This window comes from Colletes latitarsis, chromosome 3 (assembly GCF_051014445.1).
Source record: "Colletes latitarsis isolate SP2378_abdomen chromosome 3, iyColLati1, whole genome shotgun sequence".
Taxonomy (NCBI): domain Eukaryota; kingdom Metazoa; phylum Arthropoda; class Insecta; order Hymenoptera; family Colletidae; genus Colletes; species Colletes latitarsis.
The window spans coordinates 31,675,851-31,690,587 of NC_135136.1; the positions used below are offsets into that span (position 1 = coordinate 31,675,851).

General features: G+C 32.6%; 2 protein-coding genes across 2 annotated transcripts; one reads left to right on the forward strand and one right to left on the reverse strand.

Moving 5' to 3' along the window:
- Positions 1 to 602: 602 nt before the first annotated feature.
- Positions 603 to 12,245, forward strand: LOC143340366 (fatty acyl-CoA reductase 1-like). The gene is made up of 9 exons (XM_076762223.1): positions 603 to 771; positions 4,717 to 4,971; positions 9,125 to 9,288; positions 9,362 to 9,497; positions 10,402 to 10,601; positions 10,677 to 10,929; positions 11,007 to 11,197; positions 11,318 to 11,575; positions 11,664 to 12,245. Exons 2-9 carry the CDS (start codon positions 4,741 to 4,743, stop codon positions 11,797 to 11,799), a joined length of 1,569 nt encoding a protein of 522 aa, XP_076618338.1. The 5' UTR covers positions 603 to 771; positions 4,717 to 4,740; the 3' UTR covers positions 11,800 to 12,245.
- On the reverse strand, positions 12,245 to 14,251 carry Rps3a (ribosomal protein S3A). Its single transcript, XM_076762243.1, has 5 exons — positions 14,122 to 14,251; positions 13,596 to 13,699; positions 13,040 to 13,362; positions 12,511 to 12,672; positions 12,245 to 12,454 (listed from the first exon to the last, which is right to left on the reverse strand). The coding sequence occupies exons 1-5, from the start codon at positions 14,181 to 14,183 to the stop codon at positions 12,302 to 12,304; spliced, it is 804 nt and encodes a 267-aa protein (XP_076618358.1). The 5' UTR covers positions 14,184 to 14,251; the 3' UTR covers positions 12,245 to 12,301.
- Positions 14,252 to 14,737: the final 486 nt, after the last annotated feature.

Genomic DNA, 14,737 nt, shown 5'->3' on the forward strand with positions numbered 1-14,737 from the left:
TATTTTAAACATTTACATGAAATTTCGAGGAAGCATTTCTGGCCAGAAATTATATTTTCGGTAAAGAATTTTTTTCTCGAAAGTACGTAGGAATTCGAGGGTATGTCTATTCATCAAAAATGATAGTAATTAACCCCCACAACCGAAAATAATTTTTCTGTAAATGATTTGAAATTCTTTAATTCAATTTTTTAATAACTTTTTAACGAAGCCTCAATCAACAAATTGATATTCTTGATTTTCGTCTTATTTTGCCCTCTAGAATTTCCCATTACAATTCTTCCAAGGGGTGGCCGAACACCCTGTATAGTATTTGAATACGTTCTTAAAAACTTCGTGAAAATTACAAGCGAGAAGTAATTTTTTTTCGACTCGAGTGGGAGAAACATGAGCCAAATACACAAATACAAAAATGTATACAAACTCACTAGCAATCATACTTTGTTATAATATTTAGTACTTGGATAAATTCTTAAGAATGTTTGATGTATCGAAATTAAAAGTCGGGGAGATTCTTCGAAGTACGAGTGGTGGGGAGACATGAATCAGGTGTGAGCAAGGTATACGGACCTGCACCAGTGACGATGATCGTTCAGGAAAATATTGGGCTAGCGTTATGCTTTCTCAGTTTGTAACAGGCTCACCATCGGAGCAAGAACGATAGTCTCTAGCCGGTCACTGTTACTAACAGTCGTGCTTTCTTTGACCGTATCTGCTAGCAGTGATTTGCATTTCGGATAAAACGAAGGAAGAAGGATTTTCTTCTATCTTGTAAGTGTTCACGCTCCAACCAATTTTTATTATTTTCCATTTCAATATTTTTGTGAACATTTACTTCTCGAATCACACTCATGTTCGACGTATCTTGAACACTGCGTGTTAATTTCGTATTTTCTAAATACATATTTGCAGTTTGTGTTTCGAATAATACGTGTCGCGAGGAAATCTCGTTTTATCGAGCAAGTGTTTCAAGTGCAGCATATCTGAATTTTCCCGTGTTTGTAACATTGTCATACTTTTCAATTTACCAGTTGATTTACTTGCTTTGATGCGTATAATATGTATAAATACTATTTTCGAATCGAAGTTACTCGCTGTAAACCAGTTTTATGTTACCACAAGAAAGCTTTAGAAACAAGTAGTTTTCTAAGAAGTATTCATTTCGGATACTTAAAAATGCGTACAACATTTCGCACATTCCAATATTTAAATAAATTTACAATTATGATAATTTTGACGATCAGTTCACAAAATTGTCTTTTGTAAAATGCATGACAAATTATTTAGAATTAGGAACACCAAACTTTCTAATTGAAGCAACGTAATGTAACGTAATAGTAACCAGAATTTTCCGATATAATTCGATGATTCAATTGTATATTGTTTGGTATTAAACTAATAGACAAATGCTCAACGTAACATCGAATATAAGTATTGATTGATAAATACCGAATACTGAATATCAAATACCAAGTATTAAATATTCAATACTGAGTACCTAATGTAAACATTGAATAGTTCTCTTATTTTAACGCTTCGAAAAGTGGGTCATGCTTGAGGTTTTCTTTAGAGAAAGTATAAACCAGACCTTCCTTGAAGTTTTCAACTGGTTTTATCGATTACTTAACAAGGTTCTATAATTTTTATAAAAAAAAAAAAAAAAAGAACTACTTATAATGGTATCTGTACGCTCCGATGCATAACACGATGAGAAAAAACGTTGCTTCATTACGTGCACTTTCACGTTTCGAAAAATGCCCTGAATTGAAGTTGAATTATATCATATACGAGATTCTTGGAACACTGAATTTATTATGAAATAAAAGTGAAATTTTTCAGAACGACACTCGCTTGAAAGGAAAAGTTTTAATTCGATAACCATTTTATAACGTTTCTGAATTTTTGTATAAAACTACATTTTCTAATTTTTTAATTTTATCTAGGTTCAATATCCGCGTAAAAGTGTTTCCTTCGATGATATCGAAATTCGAAGTCGGTTAGTTCTTAAAATATCGTGCACACCACTTTAATAAACAGGGAACTAAAAAAAAGAGTATTTGAGATTTTGCAAGGGAAAATTGCTTCCTCAAAAAATAAATTAACAGTTATGAATTAAAAAAATTATTTCATCCTTCAAACAGTAGTGTCAAAAACGTGAAATTTCGAAATGTTGAGAATTTACACGTGAAATACGATGGAGATAAGAAGTAAAGTAAAAGTGGCCTACTACTCCCCTATCGCAAAAATCTCTTACAATTCCTCGAGTTATGCTACTGTCATTCGAGTTAAACACAAAAATGCTACTTGTTAGGAAAGTTTACTTGTTTTAAAGCAAAGATTGGAACCTTTTTCCGTTTACATATTTCTTTGTTCTTAGATAATTTTATGAACGTAAATAAACAAATCGATCTTATCTAATAGAAAATACATCCAATAAAAATTTTTGTACTTTTTGCAATGTTTCTATATATATGTATGTATATCCATCTTCTCAACAATAAAATTTATAATAGTTCTAATATCTTTAAATAACACATTTACTATTATGTAATAAGCCCTTGACATTTGTTCAGATTATAGTGTGAAACATAGAACTATTCAATAATGGTGTACTTGTTGTTTTACAGCATTCCTAATTAAAGTAGCATTGCAATTTTACTATTTTTACTATTGTAAACAATACTGCACTACGTTATAAATTTAAAATGCCGGTTACCAGCGACTACCATTCCAATTCGAATTATTAATAAAAATAACAACGTACAATAATATACAGTATGTAACAAAAATAAGTGAACGTAAACGTTTCTAACTTTCAATTAGATTGTTTTACCATCTGCAGTTAAATTATCGACCATTTGTAATAGTCAGAGTCCTAACCAATGAATATTTGACTTGAACAATTTGCGAAATTTATGTGTTAATTACACAAAAGTAAGTGAACAAGTTATTTCTTTATATTGTTTTCCATTTTTATGCGTTACAAATTTATTGAGTCTAACTATCGTTTAGATGCATCAAGGTTACATTATTATACTATTAAAGTATGTTTATCCTGAACATTTTTATTTCTGTACTAAGTTTAATCCGAAAAGATTTCTGAAAATAAACACATACTGTATATTAACTATATTTTGAACGTCAGCTGTTTCCATTAACAACTCGATAAATTTATAGCTACTCTTGTATGCCTGTATTCCCGTTTACTTGCATCGTGCAAGTTGAAACGCAAGACACGTAAATTTTTGAGGTCGTTTGCGAAGAACAGTCATGTTTCACATGCATACTTTGTACGGAAAGCCTTAAAAGTGTTTCCTTGATATGCAAAATGCATACCTCGACGCATTCTTTTTTCTCCCTTTTGCGTATACTGACGAGATTCGAGTACATTGGCGAACAGTGCTACAAATAAACGGAGAAAACATCGTAAATTGCAACGTCTGTCTGCATCATTGCGTTTGCCTCGGGTGGACCTCGACCGTTCTCCGCTTTAATCGTGATACTGATATTATTCGCGTTCGAGCAATTCGCGACAACAATTATCTCGACGTTCTCATCAACTACGCGAATTCAAACTGTTCAACATCCGTACTACTTTCATAGATCATGTCAAATATTTTGGTTACTTCCTACAAAATAGACTCGATCAACATTAAAAAAATTCAAGTCACTGTTTAACAGGTGTTGTAATTTTGATTTAAATTCCTCGATATACGAAATATCATCAAACGAATTATAAAGTTTGAAAAAAAAAGAAATGAATGGTTTTTGAAAGTATTTATGTCTTTCAAAACTACAAATTTCATTTAAATTCCTAAATATAACGAGTGTTGTTTACCGAATTAGAAAATCATATCTAATATAAGAAAGATAAATCTCTATTGTGATATACAAATGACGAGTAACGAAAGCATTATCGCATTTATTTTTAAAAAATATAATGTTTATATAATATTCATATTCATGTTCGTCTATGTTAATGATTGTACTCGAGAATTTATGAGATTTTTAAAGAAATTTCCATTTTCGTATCCCTAGAAAGTAATTTTTAAATATTTCGAAATTCCCGAGCAAGTCTTTTGCAATCTGGAACATTGTAGAAATTATATAACATATTATGCAGCAAATTAATAAATTAATACACACACCTATTGTGACAAATATAAAACCAGTCGACGATAATTTTCGATGACTGAGGGAATCAATATTTATGAGATGTTAAGTAAAATATCTTCAAATATAAAAGTGTTGATGAATACATTATTTTTCATAAAATCGAGAGTAATAGAAAACTATCAAATTGAAAAATAATTTGTATATCAAGAAGTTATGTATTGTTTATAGAGGGTGTTTGGCCACCCCTGGAAAAATTTTAATGGGAGATTCTAGAGGCCAAAATAAGACGAAAATCAAGAATACCAATTTGTTGATTGAGGCTTCGTTAAAAAGTTATTAACGTTTAAAGTTCCGCCTGTAGAACAGCAATCTGCGAACAGCTGCGTGCTTTAAATTTCAAACGTTAATAACTTTTTAACGAAGCCTTAATCGACAAATTGGTATTCTTGATTTTCGTCTTATTTTGACCTCTAGAATCTCCCATTAAAATTTTTCCCAGGGGTGGTCGAACACCCTCTATACATATAATCGTTATGCCCGGTATAAATTATTCATAAATGAGCTACAACTGGAGTAAACTGAAAAGTGTCACTTTTTTAGTTTTTTAAAGGTGGGCAAGAGTCCATGACAGTAACAAAAGTGGAAACAAATATGGAGGAGGAGATTCCAGACAGAATAGCACTGACGTTCAAGGATCAAAATATTTTGATCACCGGTGGTACCGGATTTTTAGGAAAAGTTATCATCGAGAAATTTCTTCGATGTCTGCCAAATACGGAACAAATTTACGTGCTCGTCAGACCAAAGAAGGGAAAGGACCCGAATCATCGGCTGGAAGAAATTTTCAACTCTGTAGTAAGTGATTAGTGTGATTTTCAAAAAATCTTTCAATGATTTAACAGTAATTTAAGTGACAAAAGTAAAATCGGCTAAATATCAAAACTAAATTATAAACTATAAATGAAATTCTATATATTTAATTTTAGGTGACAATTTAATCTTACTTGAAAATCGTTTAAATCGATAAAATACAAAATAACGTTACGACTATGTGCTTTAATAACTTTTTCCCAAATTCTTTTTTGAAAATATAAGCGACGAGTCAAATGGTAAAAAAGTTATCTAAACTTTAGTATTTGTATAATCCGTTGTAATCGATCAAACTGAAGAATTTTTTAACCCCTAAGTTTATTAAAATTCTTTTTCTGTGAAAATGCAAGGCTTTTATACATTTGAAGTATCTTGTACAGAATTTCCTAATTAATTTATAGAAAAGCCAAACGGAAAACCTACATTATGTGAATACGAAGAAAAAGCAATTAAAGTACTTGCGTATGTGTAAACAGGTTTGTTACGTGAACCTTTTTCTGGTTAGAGGAATTATTCTTGACCTAATTTCTAGAGGAAAGTATTTGAGAGAAAGGTGAATGCTACGAGCAATGTTAAACACTGAAGAAATTCGAATATCAAGGGAAAATGTCTGATTACTAAGTTACAAAAATGATGACAACACACTTTCTTAAATATACATTACGAGTATTTAATAGCTATGTCATCATATAAAAGATTGTTAACTTATGTTACTTCACGCGATATGTACAGAGAAAGTGTAATTACCAGGGTCAAAATAAGGTCTTCAGGGCCCAGGTCTGAGAAACGTGCCCTCTTGATTTGTACATATTTTTAAATTAGAAAGTATCACCTTTATACGTGTCTATGGCAACATTTCCGGCCACACAGTATATTTTCGGTAAAGAATTTTTTTCTCGAAAGTACGTAGCATTTCGGAGGTATGTGTATTGACCAAAAATGATTGTAATTGATCCCCGCAACAGAAAATAATTTTTCCAGAACCATTTGAAATTTTTTAATTTTGTCTAAAAATTTGTTCACCTACTCGAATTTTTTTCTCGAAAGAGCGTAGGAATTCCGGGGTATGTGTATTCACCAAAAATGATTGTAATTAACCCCCGCAACCGAAAATAATTTTTTTAGAACGATTTGAAATTTTTTTTTTTCGTCGAAAAATTTAGGCACCTACCCCCTGTCGATTTTTCTCAAAAATTCGTTTTCGATTTTTAGTAATTCTGTTTGACGTCGTATAGAAAAGTTGTCTAATACTTTTTTGTAGGTACCTATGAGCTCTAGTTCAGAAAAAAGTTTCATTGAAATATATTCACTATTGTAGGAGTTGTGGCTGTTTGAAAATTGAACCATTTTTATGGGGTTTTTCTTATTTTGCGGTGTCAAGGATCAACTTTTCGAATATTTTTGCAATTTATACATATTCTCCGCCAAAATACGCGTCGTTTGCATTTTGAAACATTAAAATCGTCCAATCGGTTCAGGAGTTATGACGTTTCAAAGATTTGCATGAAATTTCTGGGGTACATTTCTGACCATAAATTATAATTTTGTTTAGGAATTTTTTTCGGGGGTATGTGTATTCACCAAAAATGATTGTAATTGTCCCCCGCAACCGAAAATAATTTTTCCGTGAATGATTTGAAACTTTTTAATTTAATTTTGTAATAACTTTTTAATGAAGCCTCAATCAACAAATTAATGTTCATGATTTTCGTCTTATCTTGGCCTTTAGAATCTCCCATTAAAATTTTTCCCAGGAGTGGCTCAATGCCCTGTATAATAATATAGATATATGTATAATAATATATCTATATTATTTTCCAGGATGCCAGAACTTTTACCAGTTATTTCAAATTTTTCTACAATTCGTACATTTTTATTAACTGAATGGAACTATAAAATTTTTTTTCGAATGATGTTCGCGATATGAGAGAAATCAATTTTCTTGCCCGTGAAATGCGATTTCATAATACGCTATCAAGCATCAGCTTTTGCGATACGAATTTCTTAATCAATAGTGATATAACCTTTGATATAAGGTAAAGAATTAAATTTGTCATTTTTACGGCGAAAGTATACCGCTCAGTTGCGTAATTACGTTATGGGACAAAACAGCGTAAAACTGAGTCAAGGCCTCGCGTTTAACGAGGATGGCGAACAAAATTATCATTATTATGGAGTCTCGAGCTCGGTGAAAGTTCTTACATCGCATGTGGTGGTGTGTTATGTCAGATCTGCTAACCGGTAAAAGCCAAACTCATAAAGAAATCGAAAAAATGTCCATGTATTAAATTGATTGCAAACTTATAGCACAATGAAACAATTTATACAGTAAAATATGATTAACTTATTGTTCAATGAAAGCACGTTAATTTATTTTATAATAATAGACTCTTTGCAATAGTATTAGCATAGACGAGGTATACGAGTAGACCTTTCACCTAATGTATTTTTTCGCCCCATTTTTCTAGGGTCTCGAGACTCCATTACCATTTTGACCGTTATCAATGTTAAGTGTGAGTAAAATGCGACACATGCTGAGCATTGAACGTTTCGAATAATTAACATCGTCCGTGTAACTCATACAATTCAACTAACTTAAACTACTATTCGAATAACCGAATTTTTCTTGGTATTATTCATTCGTTTCGATTACTCGAAATAAAAATTCTAGACTTTTACCGATTCTGAGAACCGAAGTATAGCGTCATAAAACACGTGTTGAAACGCGGACGCGAGATGCAAATGACTCTGCCAGAAGAGGATGAATTGCGACACACGGCATGAAAGAAAGTCAAACAGGTCAATCCACAACATCTTATGAATCATTTAACAAGGAAAAATGATTCTTACAATTTCTGCAACTTCCGTAAATTGTAGAACACTGTTCTACAAATTAAATTTCCCTTTCCTGTTTTACAATATCCATTATATGATTTTTATAAATCTCCATTCCCTAAACACGAATCTGGAAACGGAATTGCTGAATCACCCTCGGTTTTCGAAAAATACGAGTTTTTGTAAAAACGCCCAATTTTGGACAAAAATGAGATATTACGCGAAAACTAAAAACATCAAAAAGTTCCACTTAATCTTAAAAGATAGAGGAGAGATTCCTGAATATGCTAACATTAATAGTTCTAATATTTTGTGGTTTTAAACGGTTGTAAATGATCGTACTTTCTATTCAATATCTTTGCTTATTTACGAAAAATTCTTTATCTGACACAAAAACTATGCACATGCTAGAAAGTTCCATCTTAATAGGTAAAAGACCGTTTTTTGAATATGCAAATGTATATTTTTATTAAATTACGTGTTTATTATAATAAATATGTACACTTGTATATTCAGAAAACACTCTTCTATCTTTTGAGATCAAATTGAACTCTCTAACGTTTTTAATTTTCACGTAATATCTCATTCTTGTCCAAGATCACCCGATGAATATTGCGAAATAAATTAACCAATGTTGACGAACAAACAATTTATGTCATCAATTATACTACGAACAACATCGTAATTATTCCGGTGATATATTTTGCAAGACATTTCACAATATTTGCAACTATTTGCTCTACATTTTCAAATCAAAGGTGTATGACGTTACACGTACACATAAACGATAGAAACATTTCGTAAAATATTATAAAAACATATATAAAACATAAAAGTATGTCTCATGTTTGATTTCCTTCCTTTTAACGCTGACTCATTGCCGTTTGTAACAGCATCTATTAGAAACTCGGGAAAAGCAAAAAAACAAGTTTGTTGATCGGTCACTTTGCTACATAATACGCGGTAATCGCGGTCTGTGTACGTACAAAAGCTAATGTTCCTTATTCTTACAATGGTTTTTCGATTTACTACAGAGAATCTTTAACATAATTATAAATATTGTTACATTGCTCGTAGATGTCTTTACTGAAACTTCCAAGTATTTTAAATAATCGTAGATCTGTCTGTGCCCTACATATGTATACATATACCTAACAAGTGACCTGGCTATCGCAACAATTGTCAAAAATTTTTTAACTAAATACACACGTAGTCGTGAGCGTATACAACTTATACGCAATAATGATATAATGTATCAAGTGTTCAATGATCAGCAACATCATTTAGGAATCGTTCGTTTTAGCTATTTGAAAAAGTTAAAGAGCAAAGAGGATTAACAGCGCTTCAGAAAGCAGTGACAGTCATAAACGGGGATGTATCGTTGCCAGGTCTTGGACTTTCGTCGGAAGACAGGAAAACACTTTGTGAAAAAATTAACATTGTGTACCATGCGGCTGCCACCGTTCGGTAATTTAGTACAACATACTATAAAACATAATTGAAAACTATTTTACTGAATTTAACTGTCGAATATTTACAGATTTGATGAGCTATTGAAGAGAGCAGTTCTGTTGAACACACGTGGTACGAAACAGATGCTGGACCTGGCCAAAGAAATGAAACAATTAAAACTGTTTGCTTATATTAGCACTGCGTATTGCCACCTTGAAGAAAAAGTACAGTAATTTGTATCGTAATTACGGTAGTGCTTCGGATATTGGCCGATGTTTGGCACCGAATCTGGCCAAAGTTGAAGGGGGTAGATTTTTCAAGAAATCCCGTGTATCTCTTTCTTTCGGAGAATGCATCGATATCTCACATTATATTAAAATACAGATACATACTTGGCTACCGGGACAAACGAAAAGCCAGTTCCAAGAACTAGTGGGAACAGCAACCGGCCAATTTCCAAGACATCACTGTAACCCTTATCGGACGTCAGAGCTTCGGAACTGATTTACGTCAAAACGTTGCGCCTACAATCTTGAAATGAAAAGACATTTTATCATACAAAACATACATTTTAACATCTTCCATTACAATTTAAATATTCAAGCTTCTATTATCTATTTATATGTTGTTAATATGCTCGACGGTTCCGAGCTGCGAGTATTTACCAAAAAATACTATGTACAGAGTGTTCGGCCACCCTTGGGAAAAATTTTAATGGGAGATTCTAGAGGCCAAAATAAGACGAAAATCAAGAATACCAATTTGTTGATTGAGGCTCCGTTAAAAAGTTATTAACGTTTAAAGTCCCGCCTGTAGAATAACAATCTGCGAACAGCTGCGTGCTTTAAACTTCAAACGTTAATAACTTTTTAACGAAGCCTTAATCAACAAATTGGTATTCTTGATTTTCGTCTTATTTTGGTCTCTAGAATCTCCCATTCAAATTTTTCTCAGGGATGACCGAACACCCTGTATAAGAATTTATAGACTTCTGTTCTCGAGAAAAGCGGTGTGAACCACTATTTATGTTGTAAACCTTGCTACGTCACATAAGAAGCGATATACGTCTGTTAAGGGTTAAAATTCACTAAACCAAAACAATGAGCCCTGACTTATAATTCCTTTTAGATTTTAGAAGAAAAACCATATCCTCCGCCAGCAGATCCCCACAAAATAATCAAATGTGTAGAATGGATGGATGATAATGTTGTTGAAGCTATGACAGATAAAATTTTAGGTAACTATCCAAATACATACGCCTTCACTAAAGCCTTATCCGAAGGTCTCGTCGAAGAAGCGATGCAACAGATTCCAGCAATTATACTGAGGTAGATAAAATTAATCGACGCCTGTGGAAATTGTAAGACTGTTTAATTGTAGAAAAATTATATTTTTAATCTTAGACCGAGCATAGTTATACCTGTGTGGAAAGAACCTGTACCGGGATGGACAGATAACATAAATGGGCCAACAGGACTTTTAATTGGCGCGGGAAAAGGCGTACTTCGAACAATGTACTGTAACGAAAATAGTTATGCTGACTATCTACCAGTCGATATTGCTGTAAACGCTATTTTGGCCACTTCTTGGAATTTTATTTACCACAAAGATCATGAAAGAAGAGTTTACAACCTTACGAGTAGCAACGAATTCAAGGTGTATTTCAATACTATTTCTCAACTATTTTCACGTGTTTTTTTAATATTGAATTAATTTTAACGTGATAATTTTAGGTGTCATGGGCAGAAATTATTGCGCGCGGTCGAAAAATAACAGAGAAAGTACCCTTGAATGGTATCGTCTGGTATCCAGGCGGCAGTATGAAAAAGTCACGACTTATGCACAATATATGCTTTCTACTTTTTCACATGATACCTGCCTATTTCATAGACTCGCTTATTTTTCTTGCAGGCTACAAACCGATGTAAGTATACCTACAATCCCTTAAACCGGACCTTCATTTATTCATCTAAACAAAATAAACGATTTCAAGATCAAAATAATTTAACGATATTAAAGGATATAAAAATCTTACTATACACAGTATGTGTCGTGTGCAACGTCGGATACAAAAAGGTTTTGAAGTCTTTGAGTATTATGCTAACAATCAATGGGACTTTGAAAATTCAAACGCATCCACAGTAAGAGATCTATTTAATCCGGTGGAGTATGAAAAGTACCAATTACATGGGAACGACATGGATATAGACGCGTACTTTGAAACGTGTATACGAGCCGCAAGAATTTATATCCTAAATGAACTTCCGGAAACCTTACCAGCTGCTCGGAGACATTTAAGAGTGTAAGGATCTGATTTCAATAGTAGTTTTGCAAGCCAATATGTATACTACTAACACATCAAATTCTCATACGCTTTCTTTTTGTTACAGTATGTACTGGGTTGACGTACTTACAAAGACACTTTTCTTCGTATTGTTGTTTTACATGTTGGTGTCTTGGAGTGACAGTTTCAGAGCACTACTAGTAGAGTGCTGGTCGCTCGCTACCCGAGCACTGTCGCACTAACTATTCATAACAGTAATGCCTTGGAAATTGACCGACGTTCGAAACCGTTCAGACTGCGAATGAGACAGAGATGCACAATATGGCACATCGATATTTTACAGGTTTAAAAACATAAACATACTTGGCCACTAGGGCAAGCGGGAAGCCCAGCTCCAAGAACTGGTGGGGATAGCAACCGACCAATTTTCAAGGCATCACTATACTTAGTTTGTAACACTTTTAGTACCTTCATATTGTAATATGACCAAATAAATTACGAATTCTTTTTTTAACAATTACTAGCTTGTTTATATTAATTGAGTGTTGTCGATGTGTTGTATTATACGAAAATAATGTTTTCAATAATAAATCTTTATAGTTATATTCGAATCATCGAAAAAAATGTTTAAACCTTCTTAACTAAAATAAATAAGCAGGTAAACGAAGAAAATAAAGCTGAAAACAATTTTTCCGCCGTCACGTGACTTTTATTTATATCAAATAGTGAAAGAAAATTACCACCTTAAACAGATTCCTGTACAGGTGGTTCGTAGCCTTCTGGTCTGTCAACCTTCGAGCCACTTTCTCCCACTTCTTCGCTTTTGCTACCTCCACCGTCACCGTGGAGATCCAACAGTTTACTCAGTTCGAAACGTGGTTTTTTCAATACTTTGACCTACGAAACATTATAACCATTATTAAGAACACCTTTACTATGGTTACTGTACATACCTTACGAATATACACATCGTGAAGTGGATAAATTCCTTGTGAGGCTTTTTCAATGTCTTTGGCCGTAGCATCTGGCAAAAGTTTACTGACAACACCTTTCAAATCACTTTTTGTAACATCATTTGTGATTGTGTCTACCATCTTCTGTCTAATTTTTTTAACCTAAACATAAAAAGAAAAGGTTATGTTATAGAATATTCTGACGGAGTCTTATACTTGTTTTGCTACAAAACACTCTATGACACCCTCTGTGCCCTTTAACATACGTCAAGAGCATTCAAATTTCTAAGGTCGGCATTATAATGAATGATCTTTTTTTTATATGTTAAATAAACTACAATTATACATAACAATTATAAATGTTGCAACACCATATATCATTACTCCTTCTTACAGAAATAATGTGGTAAGCGAGTGCATATTTCTCTATGCAACTCATGTATCACAAAAAATATGAATATAATTTTAATGGATGTTAAGAGTTGCACATATCAAAAATAAAATCTAATGAACCAATGTAATCACTAACCTGTGCATGCTGAGCGTAACATGTTTTCCTAGTGCTCAGTTGGTCTTTATTCGTAAAACCAATGCAGAAAACTCTAAGGAGATAGCCGTCAGTAGTTTTTACATCGACATTAGCTTCAATTAGAGTCTGCCACTTTTTAACCATGGATCTCAATTTGTCTGTTGTCAAATCCATGCCATGGAAGTTAGTCAAAACATTACGATTTTGAACATCTTCTGCGATCAACCTAAATTTACGGAAAGATCTCTCTGCATCTCCATCGTTTTGTAAATCAGCCAAAGAGACTTCGAATACTCTATATTTCAGACCTTCAGAAGCAATTTCTGTAAAATAAGGTATTTAAATTTTTAATTGAAATTACAGGTAGATAAAGAAAATTTATAAAAAGATTGAAATTTGTAGCATAAACTAATTTAAGTATTTCCATAAATGAAGAAACACCATGGTAAGGGTCTGCATTTCTCTATGTAACATAAAACGCCATACAAAGTATTGACATAACCTTTATGGAGCTGGAGTTACAAACCGTTTTTAAAGAATTTGTAAAATATCTTACTTGTTCCTTGGGTTCTGTTAACCAATGTTTTACCAACATGACGGTTGGTAAACATAGATGGTGCCTTAACATCGTACCAATCCTTGCGGGTAAAAGGATCAACACTACCAAAAATATAATGAGGTTAACCTTTTCAATAATTAAGCTTAAAGTTAGTTAAAACGCACAATTTTATCTCATAGAACATATGATACAAAATCACATCTAATTCAACGTATAAATTGCGTAGCATGTTTCCGGTATTCATTACTTAATATTTAATTTCCTATCAATGGTTAATTATAATCAGTAACTAATATTTCAAACATTACTTAAACTTCTTTGTTACATTCGAAAGAAAAATTTTTCATTTGAATAGTATTGACAAAAGCAATAAACTAAACGTGGATTACATGCAAACATTCGAATGACAGGTTATTAAAATCTGTGTTAATATGACGCATCTTTGTACATCGAAGACAGAAAATTATATTACTAATATCATAAATGTCTAAAGCACAAACGAAGAATAATATAATTTACTTACATCTTCTTCTTTACTCCCTTTTTACCACCTTTTGAAAGTCCCTTATTCTTACCCACCGCCATGATTAAAGTTACAAACGGAAAGAGGAACGTTCATTCCAAACCGGAAACACAAGGCGCTCTACTGTTTCCTAGAATATACGTAAATGCTGATTGGCTGATACACATGTTACTATACTTCAATAGCATTTTTAAAAGTGACTACTGTAATTTGAAATTCTATTGCTCGTTACTTAAAAATAAAATTTTCGAAATTATATAATATTAAATATAATATGTGTTACGTCACAGTCGTCTTCAGTACTAGTCATGTTGAACGAGAAACAGTAAAACTGCGAGAGTCTGATTTTGCATTGAGTAAAAAAAGTACGCAACATTTGTATGTCTTTGTCTATCTAGTGCAAAATCGAACTCTTGCAACTTTATTGCCTGTCGTTTAGCATGGCTAATACTGGAGTCGACTCTGGTATAACGTACAATTCGATTTGTCGTTTAATTAAAGATTTTCAATAAATATTTAGACTGATATAATTTACAATTTATGCAATGTTCTACATACAACACGAAAGTATTGCCGAATATTGTTCATTAGAATTCAATTTTTGGTTAGGGAACAG

Excerpts from the sequence above, each read along its gene's own strand:
- LOC143340366 (XM_076762223.1), top strand. The coding sequence starts at position 4,741 with ATGACAGTAACAAAAGTGGAAACAAATATGGAGGAGGAGATTCCAGAC. Across the intron at positions 9,498-10,401 it reads ATTGCCACCTTGAAGAAAAA|ATTTTAGAAGAAAAACCATA; the intron begins GTACAGTAATTT and ends AATTCCTTTTAG. Across the intron at positions 11,198-11,317 it reads CTTGCAGGCTACAAACCGAT|TATGTGTCGTGTGCAACGTC; the intron begins GTAAGTATACCT and ends TACTATACACAG.
- Rps3a (XM_076762243.1), bottom strand. The coding sequence starts at position 14,183 with ATGGCGGTGGGTAAGAATAAGGGACTTTCAAAAGGTGGTAAAAAGGGA. Across the intron at positions 13,700-14,121 it reads AAGGGAGTAAAGAAGAAGAT|TGTTGATCCTTTTACCCGCA; the intron begins GTAAGTAAATTA and ends TATTTTTGGTAG. Across the intron at positions 12,455-12,510 it reads ACGATGTGTATATTCGTAAG|GTCAAAGTATTGAAAAAACC; the intron begins GTATGTACAGTA and ends AATGTTTCGTAG.